The sequence below is a fragment of the Terrapene carolina genome, unplaced genomic scaffold (assembly GCF_002925995.2).
Source record: "Terrapene carolina triunguis isolate 2854851 unplaced genomic scaffold, T_m_triunguis-2.0 Scaffold24, whole genome shotgun sequence".
NCBI classification, from domain to species: Eukaryota; Metazoa; Chordata; order Testudines; family Emydidae; genus Terrapene; species Terrapene triunguis.
Window position 1 is genome coordinate 3,540,374 of NW_020664375.1, and position 21,886 is coordinate 3,562,259.

Genomic DNA, 21,886 nt, shown 5'->3' on the forward strand with positions numbered 1-21,886 from the left:
GGAGCCCCCAGCTGCCGCTGCTACCCCGGCGGGGGAGGGGGAAGGCACTTACCGGTACAGGGCGGCCGGGGCTGGCTCTGATCCCCTATCCTCGCCCCTTCCGCCCGAGGCCCCACCCCTTCCGGGGGCCAGAGCCGGCCCCAACCCAGCCCCGTACCAGTATGTCCCTATTTCTACTTTCACCCCCGACATGATTTTTTCTGCCAACCAAAAATGACAAAAATGCTGCAATTCTCTTCCTTGTTAATTGCAAATGTTTACCAGTATGAAGACTCAAAGAAGCGCACGGAAAGAATCAGCACCATACCCAATTGTGTGAACTGCTGAAATTCTTAGGAAATATTTCTAAAATTTATGTTAAATACTCACCTACCATTAAACATACATTACATTATAGTGCAAGTGACTTGTACTCACACACAACATTTTATCTGGTCTTGACTTACATGGTCAGCAAAGCTCGCAGAAGATCATCAGCCAATGGCAATCTGAAGGACTTGCAAATAGTCCTGCATTTCTCATGGGACAGCAACCCACATCTGCACAAATATAAAATGAAGTGAAAAAATGTCCTTCATGTTGTCTATCTTCACAGGTTTAACAACATGGAAGCAAAATGCATATTTCAAATCCATGTATTTGTGAATAAGGAAATAATATAAAACTTGTTGAAAATCTAAAGGTAAAAATGAAAATCGTATTTCACAAAACTTCACTTTTGCATAATAGGAAAAACATCAACACTTTACACACATAAATACTTCAGGGGAAGAGGGCTAAGTCACATGTATGGACTTTCACAGGTGGAAGGTATACGTTTACAGATTTCTAATTCTAAATCTATGATCCCACAAAACCAGAAGGACAAACAATTTATGTAAGTGATTATTTTGAATTCAATAAAAATTCCAGATTTTTTATTTTTTGTTAAATGTCTATTTTTCCTCCTATATTAAAAAAAATGTTTTTCTATGGTGGCAGGGCCAGAAACATAACTATTTCACAGGCTACTCAATACATTTGAAATGATGGAGACTCCATCAGCAAATCAGAAAGAAAAAAAGAGGAGAGAGAAGCAGTCTAGTTCTCATCCATCCTCAAGTGGCTCCTACCAGAAACCAGATCCTTTGAATGCATTCATGATATGCTAGGCAAGAGAGAGACAGAACCTGGGTCTCCAAATAGAATTTTATCAAATCGTGAACCAGCTAAAAAAAAAAAAAGAGTCAATTATTAGCTTGAATTAAATACAGAAATCTTACTTTTCACGGTCATTGTATACAAAGGTAGCAGACAGTTGTCCAAAATTCTCAACGCTATTTTTCTTTAGCTGTTCTTGAGCCACTGCAAGAAGGAAATTGATGTCCATTTCAAACTCATTTTGCTCGCTGTAATGACGTCCAATAGTCATAATTTCATGTTCTGACAATTTTCCACCAGTGATATTCACCATCAAATTTCTGTTAGCAAGAAACAAATAAATTAAATAGAAAAATAAAGCAAAACAGTCAATTAAAAGCCGAGTATTTAATGTAATTAAGAGTTCTGTGAAATTAGGTGATGTACTATATACTCAACTTGTGATGCTGATATTAAGTCCATACAGTTTAACATGAACTCAACACTACTCAAGAAACTGTTTTAGAAATTACCTAAATTTTAACTCTTTAGGGAAGAGACCATTTCTTTCCTACCGTTCTGCAGAATACCTAGCACAATGCTGGTACTATACAAATCTCTGTAATCTCTGAAGTACCTTTCCACAGCATTGTCTTATTGGAGTCATACTGAAGATAGTATTTATTGCATCACTGTCTATGTCCAACTACTGTACATGATCTTATTTCATCTTATCAATTATAAACTACCTTCTACCCTACTTGATCAGATATTTGTAGAACTATGAGCTAGCAACGCAACCGCACTTATGTCACATACGCAGAAAATACATAAAATAGGGAAACAGGCGAGGATACTGCCAAAAGGACAGAGTGCTAGAGCTAGCCACGCAAATGGGGCAGAGGTGTGACGTTCCGCTCCCCAGCACAGAGGAAGTGCTGTGAAAGCTGGCCCCATCCCAGAAGCTCTGATTGGCAGAGGGATGAAAAAACAAGGAGCTGGGCAGAGATGTCAGGAGCATGGTTCATGGCTAAACCTTGCACTATTCTCTGGTAATGTAGCCCTTAATAAGCAACAATTAATTCATAGCACAAATACATACTGCCCTGTTGCGGGGTGGTTACCCCACTCCTGCCCTGAAGGGAAGGTTGTGGCTGGGAGCTGCTAAGCTGGGCTGATTGGGAAGTGGCTGCAGCTGGGCCACACCCCAATCAGGCCACAGCTGGCCTGTATAAAAAGGCTGTGTACCAGGAGCCCAAACAGTCTCCCTCTGCTTGTTGAGGGAGAAGGGCCTGGCTACTTAGAAGCTAGGAAAGGTACCTAGAGTGGAACAGGGCTGGGGAAAGGCTAGAGGAGCTGGGGAGCTTCAGCCTAGAGAACCCCCAGACTGCAGGCCTTGATAAAGTCCAGGACAGGTACGGGGGCTACAGAGGGGTAGCCAGGGGTAGGCAAAGGCAGCAGGTCCAACCCCCCCCCTTTGCCAGTAATGAATGGTGTGTACACTGCAGTCTGCCCCAGTGAGCGGGGGCTAGATGGTGACTGGCAGTAGCCATATTCTGAGATGAAGTGGGGATAGTGGGTGGGGGTTCCCCTGGGAGGGGGAGACCCAGAATTGTGGGGGTACTGCCAGGGGGCAGCACCCCAGCTAACAGGGCACTGGAGTCCAGGGAGGGACATGGGGGCCAAGCGGTAGTGGATCACTGGCCTGCAGAGGGCGCTCTGGGCTGGAAATCGAGCTAATTCCCTGAGAGATCAGCAGGAGGTGCCGCAGGGGTGAGTCCTCTCGGCTACATGCCCCCCCCCTCCCCCGCACGCGCGCACACACAAACTCTACCACAAATGTAATGATTTTTGTATCTGTTTCTTTTAAATGATTTGCTTTTTGGGGAGCCCAGCCCAAATAAAAGTGTCAATCCAGGGCCTATAAAGTCTAAATTCTCAGAGCTATTCACTAAAGGATACTGAACACAACGTACTATCTGCTTTGATTCAGCTGATTCACTGTGAGCTGGACTTGTACTAAGTAACACAGAAAGACCCTTTATTTACAATGACTGGAGACGAATATCAGGAGAGGACAAGGTGTACAGAGCTCCAGATAAATCTTAATTTCAGACACAGGCAAACTGAGCATTTGCATTTTAAATGAGTGCATGAAATACAACACTATACCAAAGCTTGGTCCCGCCCTTGTTATTATGTGTTTTACGGTAACGCTCAGAGGCCCCAATCAAAATTAAAGCCCTTTGTGCTGGGCACTATACTACCACCATAGAAGACTATTCACACCCCAAACGGCTTACAACTAAGACCTGGATCCTTTAAAAGCATATGCATAACCTTACACACATGAGTAGTCACACTGACTTCAGTGGGTCTTTTCACATGCACAACTTTACAACCACGCTTAAGTCTTTGCAGGATTAGAATCTAAATAAGTCCTTCCATATGTTTTCTCAACTCAGACAATGACAATGAAAGCACCAAAGATTTCCTCCGATTTCTCTTTTGGGATTTAAGGGACTTCCTAGGGTTACTATGATCTGAAGAGTGCTGAAGACCCAAAATTCCAACTCAGAATTTTATTGACTTCTCCTGCCAGGAAACAATGTCAAGTAACACAAATCTTCCCTATGCAGTATAGTTGTAGTTGTGTGGGTCCCAGGAAATTAGAGAGACAAGGTAGGTGAAGTAGCATCTTTTATTAGATCAAATTCTATTGGTGAGAGGGACAAGCTTTCAAGCCACACAGAGCTCTGTGTGGCTCGAAAGCTTGTCTCTCCCACCAAACAGAAGTTGGTCCAATAAAAGATGTTACCTCACCCACCTTGTCTCATAATTTTTCCCTGTAACTTAGTTTTCTTTTCTTTTAATGTTTTTATTCTATAAGAATGAAGCAGATTGCAATCTGAGATTAGGAGAGTCAGAGAAGAAATTATAATTAACTGCTCAAGAAAACTTTCACAAGATAAATGAAAGAGCAGCATCTTCATTAAACCCATGTGATTCTGCTATGTCTCTCACTGTGAATGGCCCTGCATATCACCTTCTGAAAACCAGAGGTCAGGACAGGACTAAGACAGGGTGTTTAAGTTTCCAGACTGGTCTTTGCTCTAAGAATATAAGAATGGCCATACTGGGTCAGGTCAAAGGTCCATCCAGCCCAGTATCCTGTCTGCCGACAGTGGCCAATGCCAGGTGTCCCAGAGGGAGTGATGCTAACAGGTAATGATCAAGTGATCTCTCTCCTGCCATCCATCTCCACCCTCTGACAAAAAGAGGCTAGGGACACCATTCCTTACCCATCCTGGCTAATAGCCATTAATGGACTTAACCTCCATGAATTTATCTAGTTCTCTTTTAAACACTGTTATAGTCCTAACCTTCACAACCTCCTCAGGCAAGGAGTTCCACAGGTTGACTGTGCGCTGTGTGAAGAAGAACTTCCTTTTATTTGTTTGAAACCTGCTGCCCATTAATTTTATTTGGTGGCCCCTAGTTCTTATATTATGGGAACAAGTAAATAACTTTTCCTTATTCACTTTTTCCACAGCACTCATGATTTTATATACCTCTATCATATCCCCCTTAGTCTCCTTTTTTCCAAGCTGAAAAGTCCTAGCCTCTTTAATCACTCCTCATATGGCACCCGTTCCAAACCCTTAATAATTTTAGTTGCCCTTCTCTGAACCTCTTCTAATGCCAGTATATCTTTTTTGAGATGAGGAGACCACATCTGTACGCAGTATTCAAGATGTGGGCGTACCATGGATTTATATAAGGAAAATAAGATATTCTTCGTCTTATTCTCTATCCCTTTTTTAATGATTCCGAACATCCTGTTTGCTTTTTTGACTGCCACTGCGCACTGCATGGATGTCTTCAGAGAACTATCCACGATGACTCCAAGATCTCTTTCCTGATTAGTTGTAGCTAAATTAGCCCCCATCATATTGTATGTATAGTTGGGGTTATTTTTTCCAATGTGCATTACTTTACATTTATCCACATTAGATTTCATTTGCCATTTTGTTGCCCAATCACTTAGTTTTGTGAGATCTTTTTGAAGTTCTTCACAGTCTGCTTTGGTCTTAACTATCTTGAACAGTTTAGTATTGTCTGCAAACTTTGCCACCTCACTGTTTACCCCTTTCTCCAGATCATTTATGAATAAGTTGAATAGAATTGGTCCTAGGACTGACCCTTGGGGAACACCACTAGTTACTCCTCTCCATTCTGAAAATTTACCATTTATTCCTAACCTTTGTTCCCTGTCTTTTAACCAGTTCTCAATCCGTGAAAGAATCTTCCCTCTTATCCCATGACAACTTAATTTACGTAAGAGCCTTTGGTGAGGGACCTTGTCAAAGGCTTTCTGGAAATCTAAATACACTATGTCCACTGGATCCCCCTTGTCCACATGTTTGTTGACCCCTTCAAAGAACTCTAATAGATTAGTAAGACATGATTTCCCTTTACGGAAACCATGTTGACTTTTGCCCAAAAATTGATGTTCTTCTATGTGTCTGACAATTTTATTCTTTACTATTGTTTCAACTAATTTGCTCGGTACTGAATTTAGACTTACCGGTCTGTAATTGCCGGGATCACCTCAAGAGTCCTTTTTAAATATTGGCATTACATTAGCGATCTTCCAGTCATTGGGTACAGAAGCTGATTTAAAGGACAGGTTACAAACCATGGTTAATAGTTCCGCAATTTCACATTTGAGTTCTTTCAGAACTCTTGGGTGAATGCCATCTGGTCCCGGTGACTTGTTACTGTTAAGTTTATCAATTAATTTCAAAACCTCCTCTAGTGACACTTCAATCTGTGACAATTCCTCAGATTTGTCACCTACAAAGGACGGCTCAGGTTTGGGAATCTCCCTAACATCCTCAGCTGTGAAGACTGAAGCAAAGAATTCATTTAGTTTCTCCGTAATGACTTTATCGTCTTTAAGTGCTCCTTTTGTATCTTGATCGTCCAGGGGCCCCACTGGTTGGTTAGCAGGCTTCCTGCTTCTGATGTACTTAAACATTTTGTTATTACTGTATCTTCTGATTTTTTGGCTAGCTGTTCTTCAAACTCCTTTTTGGCTTTTCTTATTACATTTTTACACTTAATTTGGCAGTGTTTATGCTCCTTTCTATTTACCTCACTAAGATTTGACTTTCACTTTTTAAAAGATGCCTTTTTATCTCTCACTGCTTCTTTTACATGGTTGTTAAGCCACAGTGGCTCTTTTTTAGTTCTTTTACTGTGTTTTTTAATTTGGGGTATACATTTAAGTTGGGCCTCTATTATGGTGTCTTTGAAAAGTGTCCATGCAGCTTGCAGGACTGCACTCTAGTCACTGTACCTTTTAATTTCTGTTTAACTAACCTCCTCATTTTTGCATAGTTCCCCTTTCTGAAATTAAATGCCACAGTGTTGGGCTGCTGAGGTGTTCTTCCCACCACAGGAATGTTAAATGTTATTATATTATGATCACTATTTCCAAGCAGTCCTGTTATAGTTACCTCTTGGACCAGATCCTGCGCTCCACTCAGGACCAAATAGAGAATTGCCTCTGCTCTTGTGGGTTCCTGTACCAGCTGCTCCAAGAAGCAGTCATTTAAAGTATTGAGAAATTTTGTCTCTGCATTTCATCCTGAGGTGACATGAACCCAGTCAACATGGGGATAATTGAAATCCCCCACTACTATTGAGTTCTTTATTTTGGTAGCCTCTCTAATCTCCCTTAGCATTTCATAGTCACTATCACTGTCCTGGTCTCTTTAACAAAGCTTCTCAATAGCATGAACAATACCTCTGCAGATACTTTCTGTATATTCTATTTATTTATTTCCTGTTTTCTATGCTGTATGATTTGGGGTTTGTAAACAGAATGAATAAATAAATGCTATAATTATAATTCTGCTTCACTGCATCATATCTAAGGGTGTATCTTCTCAGTGTAACTTGAGGAAAATTACACAAGAGAGGATCTGTGCATTATGGAGAAAGCTATTTTGACTCATTAACTAGGCAGACAGGAGTATATTTGAACTGTAAACTTCAGAGCATAGTGAAATTCTTGTCTCATTCTAAGACAAGTCAGGAAGACTGTAGTACTGGAGCATAACCTTAAGTGTCCCTTACAGCTTCAGGCTGTCATGCAGGTGTGTGCATGCATTAAAAATATGCATTTTGTAAAGGCCTCTAAGTGTGAAATGCTGTGAAAGATTAAAAGCAATAGTAACGTATGAGAAAATAAAAGACATGTGTTTCCTCAACAAAATTGACTTTTTATAGAAGCAGAGAGGTTTTCTGTTTGCTTTGGCATAAAAATATTTCCCCCCCCGAATGGTGGAAATATTTCCAGGCAGTTCTATAGTAATGCATATATTGCAAAATGGAACAGGAAGACACGGTTAAAATATTTCAAATCTGTGGATACTCCCCTGTCAGAATTGGTGGGATTCTACTCCACAAGGGGGTTCAGAAGGCCAGCAGTTGCAGGTGATGGGCACACCTTATGAGATACAGCTCTTCCCTACAGGAGTCCTGCACCTCAGCACACATGAGGTATGAAGAGGTAGGCCTGTGGTGATCCATGTGAGAGATGAGGCTAGAAGATCGACTGCTTTGTGAGTCCTCCTCTCCTCTCACATTCGTGGAGGAGGCTATTGAAGCCTTGCTGTTTAAAGAGTAGACCACAGATTGGCTCCACAGCCTTAGGGAGAGAATTCATCTCATTCCACACCCCTCTCACACTGCCCTGCACACGGCTTAGCACGCAGGCTGTTCACAGCTGCGCAGAATTTGGGCTTCAAAGAATACACAGCAAGCTTACATGTAACAAAAGCTACACCTCCCAAAATAAAAACCTTTCCCACTATACATAAGTGCAGTCAGTCCTTCTCAAGTCTGCCACTCCAATTTGGTAATACAAGTGCTAGAGACTTTGACACATTATTAATGCATGGCAGAGAACAACAAAATACTTCAGATAATTAGTTCATAATTTGGACCAAAGCAAATATTTAATGATCAAGTTATTTGGTTTTTAAACAGATTACTGGGCATGTGCAATAAACTCCTTACTCAAATAATAAGGTTTTTCAACATATCATCATCAACTTGGTGTTTTGCCCTTTCTTACTGTAGTAGTAAGACTAACCATCTCAATGCATTTAATGGTCTAATATCTTGACTTTGATCATGGACTAACACCTATTTGATCTCAATAAAACTTCTAACACTGATCCTTGAGTACCTTGAGCAAAAAGAAGGTGCCAGTGGCACTGACTTCTCCTGGTATGAATCTTACCTCTCTAGATACTCATTTTTCATTACTGAAGATGGGGTTTCTTTCTTTCGTTGATACTTCTATTATAAAGTGTCTTTGGCCCTTTTCTTCTCACCTATATCTCTTCTAATATATTTCATCAGTAGTTTCTATCTGAGCTAACATTTCTATATGGATGACATCCCATGGTATATTTCTTTATTTCCCATTTACCTACTCAACTTATCTCTGAAGCTCTTGATTATATCATCATATACTACTACTCAAAGTTTCAAAAACTGAAGTCCGAAGTAAAACAATCTTCTCTGTCCCACAACTTTGACTTTACTACCACTCTCCTTAGCTCAGACCCCTCCTTTACCGCAAAGCCAGAAATCTTGAAGCTGGCCTTGATCCTGAATTTAATTTCCCCTTCCATATATAACTTGCCTATAAATTTGTTCATTACCACCTATGGATCATTGCCAGAATCCAGACTTCCATTAACCCAGCCTCTGCTCAAATACTTATTCATGCTTTAATCACTGCCTGAGTGAACTACTACATTCCCCTCTTTTAAGATCTTCCTAGTTTGTTTCCTATACTTCAAGGGGCCTGGATTCAGTAACCAGGCTATCATCTTGCTCAAAGAATCAGGACTCAATTAACCCCATTCTCTGTTATTGTTTCCTATCCATCTCTGAATTCAACTCAAAATTGTCTTCCTGCTTTTCAGAACTTCCAGCTGACTTGGCTGACCCTACCTGTCTGCCCATACGTTCACCTGCTCCCCTGCCTGTGCAGTTCTGATCTTATTCTCCTGTGGCCGCCCGGCTAACTCCACAGAGAACAGCCACATTCCTTTGTGCTGTCCAAGCTATTCAAAACATTATCTCGCTCTAAGCCAGAATCACTTCCTTTTCTTTACATTCACCTGAAAACCTTACTTTGTATTGCATTTCACACAAAGTCCTAAAACTAGTGGAAATCAAATACAAGTCATCTATCACTTAACACACAACTGTGCAAAGAGCTTCAAGAAACAGCAATGCTCTGTACATTTCCTGACAATTACCCTAAGGAAACGTTAAAACTGCGAATCCCTCGTTCTTACCGGAAAGGGTTATATTCAATTATCTTGGTGTGGTCAGGGTCCGTGGCTGCAAAAATCTGCTTGATCTCTCTGGAACTAGGTTCTCCTATAGCCTTCAGTTTGTTCAGGATGAGGCTGATATTGGCCATTGGGAACTTAATGGAGGGGGGAGAACAGAAAATACATATTACACTCAGAAAGGCATTACTTAGTTACTGTATGCACAGTGTTATGGAGATGTAAGGCACTGTATAATTACTAAGTATTATCATCCTCATTGTCTCATCTCAAATGTGCAGTACGTATCACAGCATTTTCTATGTGAGTTTGAGAAAAAGCCAACTATGAGAAAATTTGCTTTTTACTGAAAATGTTAAAAGCTCAATAAATGTACTTATCTGGTATACCTTCAGAAAGCTTAAATTTTAATTACTGAAAACGATGCCCAGTCTTGCTTCAATGCAACATCAAAGCAGGTAGAGGTACATTTTAAAGCATAAGTTTAAAAATTATTTTTGCCCTCACTGTCCACTGCTGCATCCCACTTAATCCTTATTTAATACATACGATCAATATAAAATAAATCTTTTCATCCTTCGCTTTGGTGAACAGCTCACTGCAGTTCCAATGCATATGCTCAGTCATATAAACTTGTCATTCACACTGGGTTCAGCACAGATTGTATTATTAGGAACCAATTTTTCCCAGAATGTAAGATGAACATTTATTTCAACAAGTGGCATTCTTCCCGATTAGGCCATTCCAATTAGACTTGAGCACTTAAGCTTCAAATCCAGTATTCAGCTTTGCTATGTTAAAACCCTGTACATAATTTGCTTGATACTCTGAAAAGTGTGTAGTCAACAAGAATAAAACTTTGATTTTTATTTTTTGGAATAAAGAGTCATTTAACAGATGCTGAATCAAGTTCTAGAAAGTCAGACATGCTCTGCTGCAGAACATACAGTATAATGAAACAAACTGAAAACTGTTTTCTCCCATTCGATACACGATGTTGTTTTGAGTAGCAAATATTGAAATTAGATAAGGCTGGCAATTAAGGATCTAACCATAAGAGAGGTTGGCCCTGACTCTTAGTTACACTTAGCATAACCGCGAGTCAGGCCCAGCATCTATTAGGCATCTTTACATAACTCTGGTTGTGTTAAGAGCCCTAAAGGTGGGTGTACCTTAAGACCCTAATAACATTGCCTGAGCAGCGCAAAGGGGCCTTAGTGTAATTAATAATCACCAGTTCAAATTAACCTACCTGCTAGACAGGACATGCACACTTTTGTCACTTAGGACTTGTCTACATGAACACTTACTTTGCAGCAAGCTGGAGTGTGAATCTACCCTGCACTAGTGCATGGCAGGCTAACTATCCATGTGTACCTTGCTGACACTCATTAACAGTTCCTTAATGTGCTTTGATCTAGTCTCTTCAACTTGGCTAAAATATGTAGAGCTGTGTAGGAACTGGAATTTCTAATTTGTGGGAAATTCCTCAGTTTCTCACTTTGTTTTCATTCCAAATCAGAACAAAACCAAACAATTTCAAAATTTCCCACAAAATGATATTTTTGAAAATAATTCATTTTGGATGAATCAAAATGTTTCCTTTGATTATGACTTTTTACATTTTTTTATAATATAAAAATGAAATAAATTTCAAAATTAAAATCAAAATACTCTGTTCCAAAAATATAGAAATGGAACTTTATCAAAATGCCTTTTTTTTAAATCTAAACAACATTGCATCAAAAATCAAACACATTTCTGCAGGAAGTTTCTGTTTTGGCATAATGGCATTTTGTAATGGAGAAATGGTCAGTTGGAACTTTTTTGACCAGCTCTAAAAACAGACACTGATGAGGAAAGTGATCAAGGCAAAGGAAGGAAAAGAAAACTAAAGGTTAAAGAAATATTGAATTTAAAAATAAAAGGATTAAGAATAATCTTAAAACTCTCTTCCTCTAGAATGTATTTATTTTTCATCTGTTTATCTCCAACTTTTATTGGAGTTCCTTACATTTGCTCAGGTAAGTGAAGTACATGACTCCCTGGACCACTGTGACGAATTAGTATATTTAATCCTAATATTCAGTATTCAGATACTATGCATAAATCACCTAGGCATCAATACAACAGTAAAGCTTATTCTCACCATCTGTTTTAAAATCTTATCTGCAAGAATAATAGTTTTCAAAACTCATTTTTAAAAGACTGTTTTCTCAATGTTTTTTGTTCACATTCTGCCAATTGTAATGCTGATATATGCATTCACTTAGTCTGAAAAACTAGGATCTCATTTATTTGCTTAGGGATTAATCAAATGCAAACAGCAGCTCCAAAGAACATTTGTAGTTTAATGGTGCACTGTATATTTTGGAGCATGATACTAGGAGTATAAACAAATTGCGGGGAATAAGAGGTGTATATAGCTTTATCTTTTTATTAATACATAACAGTTAAAACCCCCCCCGCCGAGCGCCGCGCCGCCGGAGCCCGCCCCCACCCCAGGCCGAGCGCCACCGGAACTCCCCCCAGAGTGCCGCCCGCCCGCCCCGCCGAGCGCCGCGCCACCGGAGCGCCCCCCCCCACAGAATGCCGCGCCGCGCTCCCTCCGCCGCCCCTTACCAGGTGCCGCCCCAAGCATGTGCTTGGGTGCCTGGTGCCTGGAGCCGGCCCTGACTGCCCCCGCACACCTCCACCCACCCACCCACACACAAGATAGCAGGACACAGGGCTCGAGGGCAATCCCTTTTCTTGTTAAGGACTGATTCAGTGTATTCTTTGCCCTTCCCCACCTGCCACTGTGGGAAAGGGCAGCTTTGGAGAAATTATGACTCAGACACACCGAGTCTGAGACACATTTCCTTCTGGTGATCCACCACAAGCAATGCAACTTATACTCTGCACAGAACTGTGCCTCAGGGCACAATCTGGCCCTAAGCAAGTTGCTCAAGGTGAGTATGGCAGAGCAGGGGTTAGAACTCAGGAGTTCCTGATTTCACATATTCTTCAAATGCATTTTAAAATAATTTCAGAATAATATTTTCAACACTTCAGAAAAAAGACTTCCCAAATATTACACCTACAGTTATAATTATTTCATCAGAATCTCCCTAAGTGTATGCTTCTGCACAACATACCCAGACCAGTAGTCCACCCATAATACTCTGCAATTCTTTATAGCTGCTTGTTTTTATCTTCTCCTCCAAGTTACTGTTTCTGCCAGTGCCTCATGTGACAACTGCTGTGGGAAGATGCAGCCAGAACAACTATGAGATACCTGTGTGGCTTTGGTTAACATCGACTCGGTTACCAGGACCATGTATAAATTAACTGGCACAATAAAAGAATGTATCATCAGTTTTTCCCCTCCCTCTGCTAATTATTGCTTTCCTTTCTGAAAACAATGCCAGTGTCAGCAGATCATGAAACTCAATGCAACCGAGAGCTTGAATCCCCAGCTGTGAAGGGAATATGTGATATTTGTGACGAAGCACATGATCAGAGATTATATACATCTCTACCCCGATATAACGCAACCTGATATCACACGAATTCGGATATAATGCGGTAAAGCAGTGCTCCGGAGGGGCGGGGCTGCGCACTCCGGCAGATCAAAGCAAGTTCAATATAACGCGGTTTCACCTATAACGCGGTAAGATTTTTTGGCTCCTGAGGACAGCGTTATATCGGGATAGAGGTGTGTATATATACACAGAGAGGGGGGTACTGAAATGATCAAATTGTTAAGATAAATAATTAAATAATGATAGTTCAGTATACATTTTAGTGTGACGAAACATGGCAAACTTGGTTCTGAGAAAATTATATAGATAAGATACTCAATGCACAGTCCTGAAAGGCAAAATTAAATAGCAAAAGCCCAATTCACCTCATCTGCATGCTTCTCCATATAGTTGAAAGCATACTCATCAGCATCCACCAAAAGAAAGTTGTGACCATGGAAACAAACTTTGGCTCCAACAAACAGATCCTGAGCTTTGAAGTACTCAGATATCTCACTCTTAAAGAGCTCCTGCCCAGGCTTCTTAATACGACTTCTTTCCAGGAACTTCCCACCAAGTATCCCTGGAGGAACAGAATTGTAAATAATTAGCTGTACTTTGCTATTTTGTTTTTAAATATTAGTTTTCATCTTCAAGTTTCATCTCCCAGACTCCCCCCCTCCCCCTGAAAAGGGCCATCTATATCAGTGCCCACAGCAACAATTACACTGTGCACATTCCATGACATGTGATCCTTTTAATGCCTGCCAAACACCTTCCTTTTTTCATGAAAATGTGACAGAAGTTTGCCTCTTCTCACGGTTTCCACAACCCAGACATCAGCAGTGGGATCCTTGGGAGGGATACAGCACAAGCAATTGCACTTGAACAGCTAAAGCCAAATACAGCTTTGGATAAGGAGAAAGTCCTAGTCCTATATAGTGAATTTTTGGTTTACCATTATTCCAACTTCTTTTTAAGAGCTTATGAATGTGAAAAACATAGGCCTAGATAGCTCTAGCTTTCCCAGATAGCTCTTCCACTGCAACTTAGTTCTGATCTGTTTTCCTTTGTAAACTTGATGTCCTCGTGGTAATTTTATTTTCATATATAATGATTTCATTCACCTGGTGGGAACTGAGCATGTGGTTGAAGGGCACTGTGTGATTTATACTACAGGGGGGTTTTAAAATGTAAATGACATTTAAGTGCCAAGTACAAGTGCAAGTAGGGCAGAATGGGTACCATTGTTTGTAAAGCTAAAGTGACTAGCATGTAAAATACTAGAAGGAATAGGCTTTCTTTTGAATTGATTTACTATAGTTTTGCAATGCCCAGCAAATCTGCATCACATTTACCAAGTTCTAGAAAACAGTTTGTCAAGTGTTATGTTTTATCAAGATATGTTACTATGTTAAATGTGCACTACGCCAATTCTGTAGTGCCTGGGCTTCATTTCCTGTTTATATCTAACCTTTCAAACCAAAAGCCAAAAAGCATACTTGTGTAACTTTTTATGATGTCTTACATATTCTGTAGTGATGTAAATCCAATAAAAGGCTGATGGACAGTGTAATAAAATGCCATTTATAGTCAAAACTGTAAGTGAATGTGAAACCCAACTACTTATTAAACAAGAGTTTGGATCAGATATCTTACTTAGTTGCTCCACTAACATCATAAAAGTGATAGAAAAAATACATTAAGGTAATGATCAGGGTCTAGCTTAAACCCCAAAAAAGCAGGAAAATTCAAAGTTAAGGATGGAACTCTGAACTTAACACATTCCTTTTCACCTAGGTATAGCAGCACATATGATACTTTAGATCATACAGTTTTAGAAGATGTATGCAATACTTAAGCACAACTGGCCACCATGAGATTGGAATTTCAGCCCTGACTACACTTCCCTCATTCTGTGTGTTTAAATTAGAAATTTACCTTAATGTATTTTTCTAATGTTTAAAAGTAGCACTTTTCTAGTATTGCAAAGAAAAATTAAAACAACAATAAGGAACACCGCTAGGTTAAGGACCTTAGGTTGAGATCAGATGAGCAATTTCAACGGAAATCTACAAGAAGCAGACTCAAAATAAACACCAACAAAAAAGTCTTCCACTGAGATCAGATCAGTCCTTGCAAGTGTTTGTACAGCTGTTAGATTAGTATTAACACAAGGTGAAAAATGGGTTATAGTCTCCTATATGGGGAGCCATAGGTCTCAGATTTTGCCCTCCTTTTCAACAGAAGCTTCAAAATGTCCAAAAATTTAAATTTAGAATCTAATTGGCAAAATATTAATAATGAGTTGCTTCTCCCCCTGTGATTTTCAGGATGCCTTACTGAGAAAAATGAGAACAATGTTAAGGTTGTAATGTTCATTTTGCAACTCCAAATAGTTTAATTTGCCTATTAACATCAATTTCTAAAATTAAAATAGGAATCATAAGCATTTTAAATCTGAGTAAAAGAGGGATGATCATTTAAAAAAAAAAAAATTACTGTTACTGCCTGACTCCCATCTGGTCTGAGGTCATTATTATTTCCCCCTACTTAGACCCATTCCAGTCCCACCTCGCTCCCTATGCCAAAGTATCCCTCCCACTCTCTTCCTCCAATCCCTGTCCCTTTGCCCTTATCCCTTGTACTCTCCCATCTGTGACCTCCGCAAGCCCTCCTCTCTCATTCTTAATCTTGATTCTCTCAGCTAGCTCCTTTTTCTCGGCCTTCAAACATACCTACTTCTCTGCATCTTGAAAAATAAATCTTCCTCAGTTTCTCCCACCTTTCCAACTGCTACCCTGTCTCCCTAACCCCTTTCACATCCTAGTTGCTTGTACTTCCTTTCACTCCTCTGTTCCACAGAGACTTCTCTCAATGAGTCAGTCTCCAATTAGCTTTTCTTGGTCAAGTCCAAATCTCTCTTCTTCAGTCTCATCCTCCTTGACCTCTCCAGGCTCACCCTGCTTGACCTTTCTACTACCTTCAACACTGTTGACCATATCATCCTTCTTAACTCTCTTCTACTTCACCTTTCTGAACTCATGTACTTTTATTTGACTATCAGATACTTGATTTGGAGTGCTCCCTCCAGTATCTCCTCTGGAGGCGCCACCTCCTCTTTACCCCCTCTTTACATCCAAATTTGGTCTTTGGCCCCCTCCTCTTCTTCCTCTGCACTTTATGCCTGGGTAACCTCATCCACTCGATTTGAGCTACTACCTTTATGCTGACTCTCTCTCTCTGCCAATGACTGATCCCCTTTTGTTCCCTTCTCGCACAAGTGCCTGTGCTCTCCTGAGTGCTGGCCTCCGAGCCTGAAATGGTCTCACTGGTCTGATAGGCCAAGCAATCTCCCTTACTATATATCTTCTTAATACCCACTGCTTTTCACAATCCCTCAAACAACAATCCGCAAATTCCATTAAAACAATTATTAAAGGTAATTAACAAAACAAAAAAGACCACCCAGGAACTACTACAATAGGTAATGTAGTACCCAAACAAACCCTTAACTTTATTCTGTGTATTTCTTCTTCCCTGCATTTCCCTTGCTTGTTGTTCTCTTTCCAGTGTCTTCTTGTGTCAATTTAGCTGACTGAGGTGGACATCATGTCTTCATTTGCTATGTGAATTGCCATGCATGACTATAGCACTATACACAAATATTTAATAATAAAATAAAGAATAAACAATAACAGCAGCAACTGGAAGCATCAATATGGATAAAGGGTTTGTGTATGCATTATGCATTGCATACTATCTAAAATAAGCAAAATCCAAGGAAATGGAAAGACTCTGATATATTGTTCCACCCTGACGGATTTGTACCAGCATCTTCTCTCTATTGATAGAACATATATGGAAGCAACTGTTTCTATAGACAATTCCATTATAACTAGTTATGGATCTAATACGTAGGATGGAACAGTAAAAGTGTGAAAGCTAGAAGCTATGGAACACAGGTGAAGCACCTTTCTACACTCAATTTTTGCCTCTACTCCAGGGGGGAGGGGACAGTGGCAGGTCATGGAACATATATGGACAACACATCTTGAAGAACCAATTACTGTAAGGTACAAGTAGCCATTTCTTCTTCTCTGAGAGCTTGTCCATAAACATTTCACTGTTAGTAACTCACAAGCAATGACCTAGGTTACAGGAGGTGGATGCTAGGAGTCTACCTACCCAATGATTGTAGGACAGTCCTACCAAAATTAGCATCAGATCTTGATGCTTCCACTATGGAGTAATGCTGGGTGAATGTGTGTATTGAGCCCAAAGTAGCTACCTTAGTATCTCCAAGTATGGGAACATTTATCAAAGAAGCAACAGAGGTTGTTTGTGCTCTGGTAGACTGAGATGTAGACCCACCTATGAGAGTATGTTAGCTAATTCATCACATCGCTTGATACAAGCAGAGATCCAGTTAGAACATCTGTGTTGAAAGGGCTTGTCCTTTAACCCTGTCAGCATAAAATATCAATAATCTTCGAGATACCCTGAATGGCTTAGTCCTATCTACATAGGAGAGCGCTCTAAGAACTTCTATAAAGTTCATTTCACTTCTCCTTTATTTGAATGTGGATTTTGGGGGAAGGGGGGGAACAGGTAGAGGGATGACCTGACTAGAGTGAAAGACAGAGACCACTTTCCATAAAAATTTAGGGTGAGGTCTTACTGACACCCTGTCTTTATAGGGGGCCTTGCCATCAAGTGCTTGTATCTCCTCAACCCTTCGGGCCAGTGTTACTGCCACAGAAAAGCTGTTTTAATAAAAAGTGGAAAGAGAGAACATGTGGCCATTGGCTCAAAAGGTGGGCCCATTAGCCCCAATCAGTCCAATATTTAGATCCCGAGGAGGGAGAGGTTCTCTGACTGGGGGATATATAAACCTAGCTACCGTAGAGTGTGAAAATGTAAAATATAACTGAAGTGGAGGGTGGAAAACCGAGATGGCTGCTAGGTGAACCCTCCGGGAACTCACTGACAGTCCAGAGTCCTTTAAAGATAGAAGGTAGTCCAGTATGTCTGGAATCTGTTCCAGGGATGGAGATAACTGACGCTGCACCCAGATTATGAATCTCTTCCATTTAGCAGCATAAGTATGCCTTGTAGAATCTTTTCTACTGCAGATTAGGATGTTTTGTACTTCAGGGTAATAGGATCTTTCCACTCAGGTCAGCTAGCCAGCACCCATGCCCTAAGGTGCAGGGAATGTGGATCCAGATGGAGAATCTCATAGTGCCTGAGATATTACATCTGGCTGGAGAGGCAATTGTATTGGAGGTTGGCTGGAGAGATTCTTTAGGTGTAAAGTACCGGAATTGTCTCGGCCATGCTGAAGCTATGATCATCCTGGCTGCATCTTGCCTGAACGTCCTGAGAACACTCAGGATAAATGCAATGGTGCAGGAGTATAGAACCACTAAGGATCTCAGTGTAGTATGTCAGTCCTTCAGAGAATGTAAGGCCTCATCTGCTTTAGCACTGAGGAGTTCGCATCCCTTGAATGGGAGATCCTCAATTATTATTTGAATTTCGTTAGAGATCCCTAAAGAGCAGAGACATGAGGATCCCTTATAGAAATGAAAAACAACGAGGAGTCCTTGTGGCCCTTAGAGACTAACAAATGTATTTGGGCATAAGCTTTCGTGGGCTATAACCCACTTCATCAGATGCATGCTTATGCCCAAATAAATTTGTTAGTCTCTAAGGGACCATGAGGACTCCTCGTTGTTTTTGCTGATACAGACTAACACAGCTACCCCTCTGAAACTTATATAAATGAGGTTACCATAGATCTAGAAGCTATACCGGCAGCATCACAGGCTGCTTGGAGCGATATGCATAACAACCTCACCTTCAGCAACGAGCAACTTAAATTCTTCCCTACTGTCTTAAAAAAGCCTGCCTGCACATTTAGCCATGTAATCCCACTTCAGATAATTGTATTTTGCCAACCAGGCTTGGTAGTTAATGACTCTCATTTGCAGGCTTGATGTGGAGTAATTTTCCTCATCCAAATAAATCTAATTGTTTGGGTTCCTTGTCTTTTGATGTTGCTTTGTGTTGACTTCCATGTGATCTCTCTCATTCACCACAAGAATCACCCATGATGCCAGCCATTGTGTATAAAATTGCTCAATACCCTGGGAAGAAACTAGGTGGCAATGATGATCTGAGCTCTTTGATGCTGATACCAAAGAGGCAGGTGTCTGCCAGAGCAATTTAGCTGATTCTAGAAGTCCATCTTTGATGTGCACTGCAAGAGATCAAAGTATGGACCTGTGTAGGATGTCCAGAAGCTTCTGCGATTTTTCCTGTACTGCTTCAGCTGGAATCTCCAGCGTGTCAGCTATTCTGCATAACAAGTCCTGGAACATCTCATAGCCCTCTAGGGTTGAGGTAAATGACTCAGGGACAACAGTTTCATGCTGGGATGATGAGGACATATGAAACTGGGTTAGGATGGCCTCTGCTTGAGATTCCTCACCGGAACCATGAATGTCTGTTCAGCTGGGAGTGGAGCAGATTGGGTTGGTGGAGGTGAAGAAGGGAATCTAATCCTGGATTGGGAGGCAGAGACTGGCCTTCTAGCCTGATGCTTTCCTCCCAGAGCCCAATACAGACAAAGGTACTCTTAAGCACAAGACACAGGTGGCCAAGGGAGAGGATACCAGAGAATTCTATCCCTCTTTGAGCTTCTATGTGAGGGTAATAGAAATCAACTCTTGACTCCCTCTCTGTGGTATGCTGCCTGAATATCTAGACCCCAGGGAACAAACTGGGCCAACCTCCCTACTGCCTGCAGAGCCTGAGGAGAAGAATATATAGTCCTCCTGGAGAGGAGGAGCTGTAGCAGCTGGTGTGCTAGGAGCACCTTTAGTCTGTGCTCTGGTTGGTACCACTAATGTACCTGGTACCAGTGTCAGAGCAGCAGTCGGTGCTGGAGGAGGCAGTTCCATCACTGCTAATAGTGGAGCGTCCAGCAGGTCTTTCAATGCTATATAGGATTTCGATACCAATTATGTTGGTATCAAAGACAGGTGAGTAGATGGTCATAGTGCCAGGGTTATTAGTATGAGACACATCAGGGCCTCAATGCTGAGAGCTCTGTACTGAAAGATTTAAGCGTTACCAAGGGAGGCATAGTGAACGGTGCCGGACTGGGTGCCTTTTCTTCTGAAGTTCGAGAGGATTTGTGGTTCCTTGAGGAAGAGGACAGAGATCTCTTTCCTTTGTGGGTCCAGTGCTCTTTCCTTCCTCTGTACCCTGAGATTTTACCAAACTAGAAAGATGGATCTTTAGGAGCAGCTGCTATTATTAATCATGTTTATTTTGAACAGTGTCTACCACAAGCAGGTCTTGGTCTATGACGGAGGTTTCTAGGTGCTACAGTAATAAATATAAATAAATAAATAAATAAATATATACAATATTGAAGTGTCTAATGGCCAACAAAGAATGGACCCCACTTTGCGAGACACTGTACAAACCCAGAGTAGTAAGTGGTCCTAGCCCCAAAGAGCTTACAGTCTAAATAGACAAGACAAACAGAGGGTGTGAGAAGGAGTCGCTAACAACAGCAGAGTGAAAAGTGTGATAGCAGCTAACAAACTAATTCCACAAGTTTTTAACTTTTTGTGGGGGTGTTAGGGTGTAGAGTTATTTAGGAAGGGATTGGTTAAATGGAAAGAAAAGGGAAGGGAGAGGGGACACTGAAGGGCAGGGCATGAGGGAGACAGGGTAAGAGGGACAGGTGTGGAGTGAAGCTGTGGTGAAAAAAATGGGAGGGAGGGAGAGGGGTGTGTTGGAACAAACAGCCAATCAAACACAGGGCAGAGAAAGTCCAGTTAAAACTGTAGAAAATTCTCTGAATGTCCAGAGGTCCCTGCTTTGGCCATTTCTACTCCAGCCAGCTGGAGACTCTGGCCAACTAGGCCACATGGCAAGGGAAGAGGGGAGGCACCACCTGGGTCCTAGTGCCTCCAGAGTAGGGGGAAGTCTCCCCTGCACAGTTCAGGGTTCAAGGAGATGCTGGGGTGAGAGATCGCCCATGAGGCCCCATTTTCTGCCACCCCCAGTGCAGCATCCCCTAGTTTGGCTGCTTCTGCTCCCACTTTGACTCAAGTTGTTAAGGAGGCAGCCAGAGCACTTTTAGATGATGAGTGTTAAGAAACTGCTGCTCCAGGTGTCTCGGGGTTTGGAAAGGGATGCACTGACCTCTCCAGGGAGAATATTTTCAGAGGAGACTCTCTACCTCTTTGGGTTCTCATAGAAACTGCTTTACACGTAGTGCGTGATTCTGTTACGTGCACCTCACCCAAACACAACAAGCATCTAGTGTGCCCATCATTGGAAGGTACTACAGCCTCGCAGGAAGAGGAATTTTTGAAGCCTGGAGATTTCTGCTCAGCCATTCTGACTGATCTCAGTTCCAGAGCTAACTCACAGGAAAACAAAAAAGTGAATTTCCTTCTAAAAGGAAGAAAGGAATTACTATCAAAAATCTGTAACAATAACACTATTAACTAACTAACTACTAACTACCTAACTATCCAGAACTATTTACCTGACAAAGAATAGGCCACATAATGAGCTAAGAAGCTTGGACACTGCAAGTTCCAACCCGTACCCAGAGGAAGGGAGAAGGAAATGAAGGGTAGGGTCGCCCTGCCCTTTTGGCCCTCAGAGGCACAGGAATACTCAGGGCGCAGGCATGGTCCCCAAAGAACAATGCTGGCCCAAAGTATCTGGACTTAATTGTATTGGATGCATGCTCACCAACAGTGAAATACATATGGACAAGAACTTGAAGCACAGACCGTTCATCACTAGAAAGGCTGGATGAGCTGTCTCCTGGAATTCAAATCAATG

At 41.3% G+C, this 21,886-nt stretch overlaps 1 protein-coding gene across 1 annotated transcript in view; it reads right to left on the bottom strand.

Annotated features, from left to right (window-relative positions):
- LOC112113710 (EF-hand domain-containing family member C2) overlaps nucleotides 1–21,886 on the bottom strand; it is a 90,011-nt gene that overhangs the window by 9,721 nt on the left and 58,404 nt on the right. The window contains exons 10-13 of the mRNA XM_026650028.1: nucleotides 13,393–13,589; nucleotides 9,507–9,640; nucleotides 1,263–1,460; nucleotides 447–539 (exon numbers count right to left, since the gene is read on the bottom strand). Coding sequence (XP_026505813.1) covers nucleotides 447–539; nucleotides 1,263–1,460; nucleotides 9,507–9,640; nucleotides 13,393–13,589 — 622 coding nt within the window. The remainder of the gene's footprint in view (nucleotides 1–446; nucleotides 540–1,262; nucleotides 1,461–9,506; nucleotides 9,641–13,392; nucleotides 13,590–21,886) is intronic.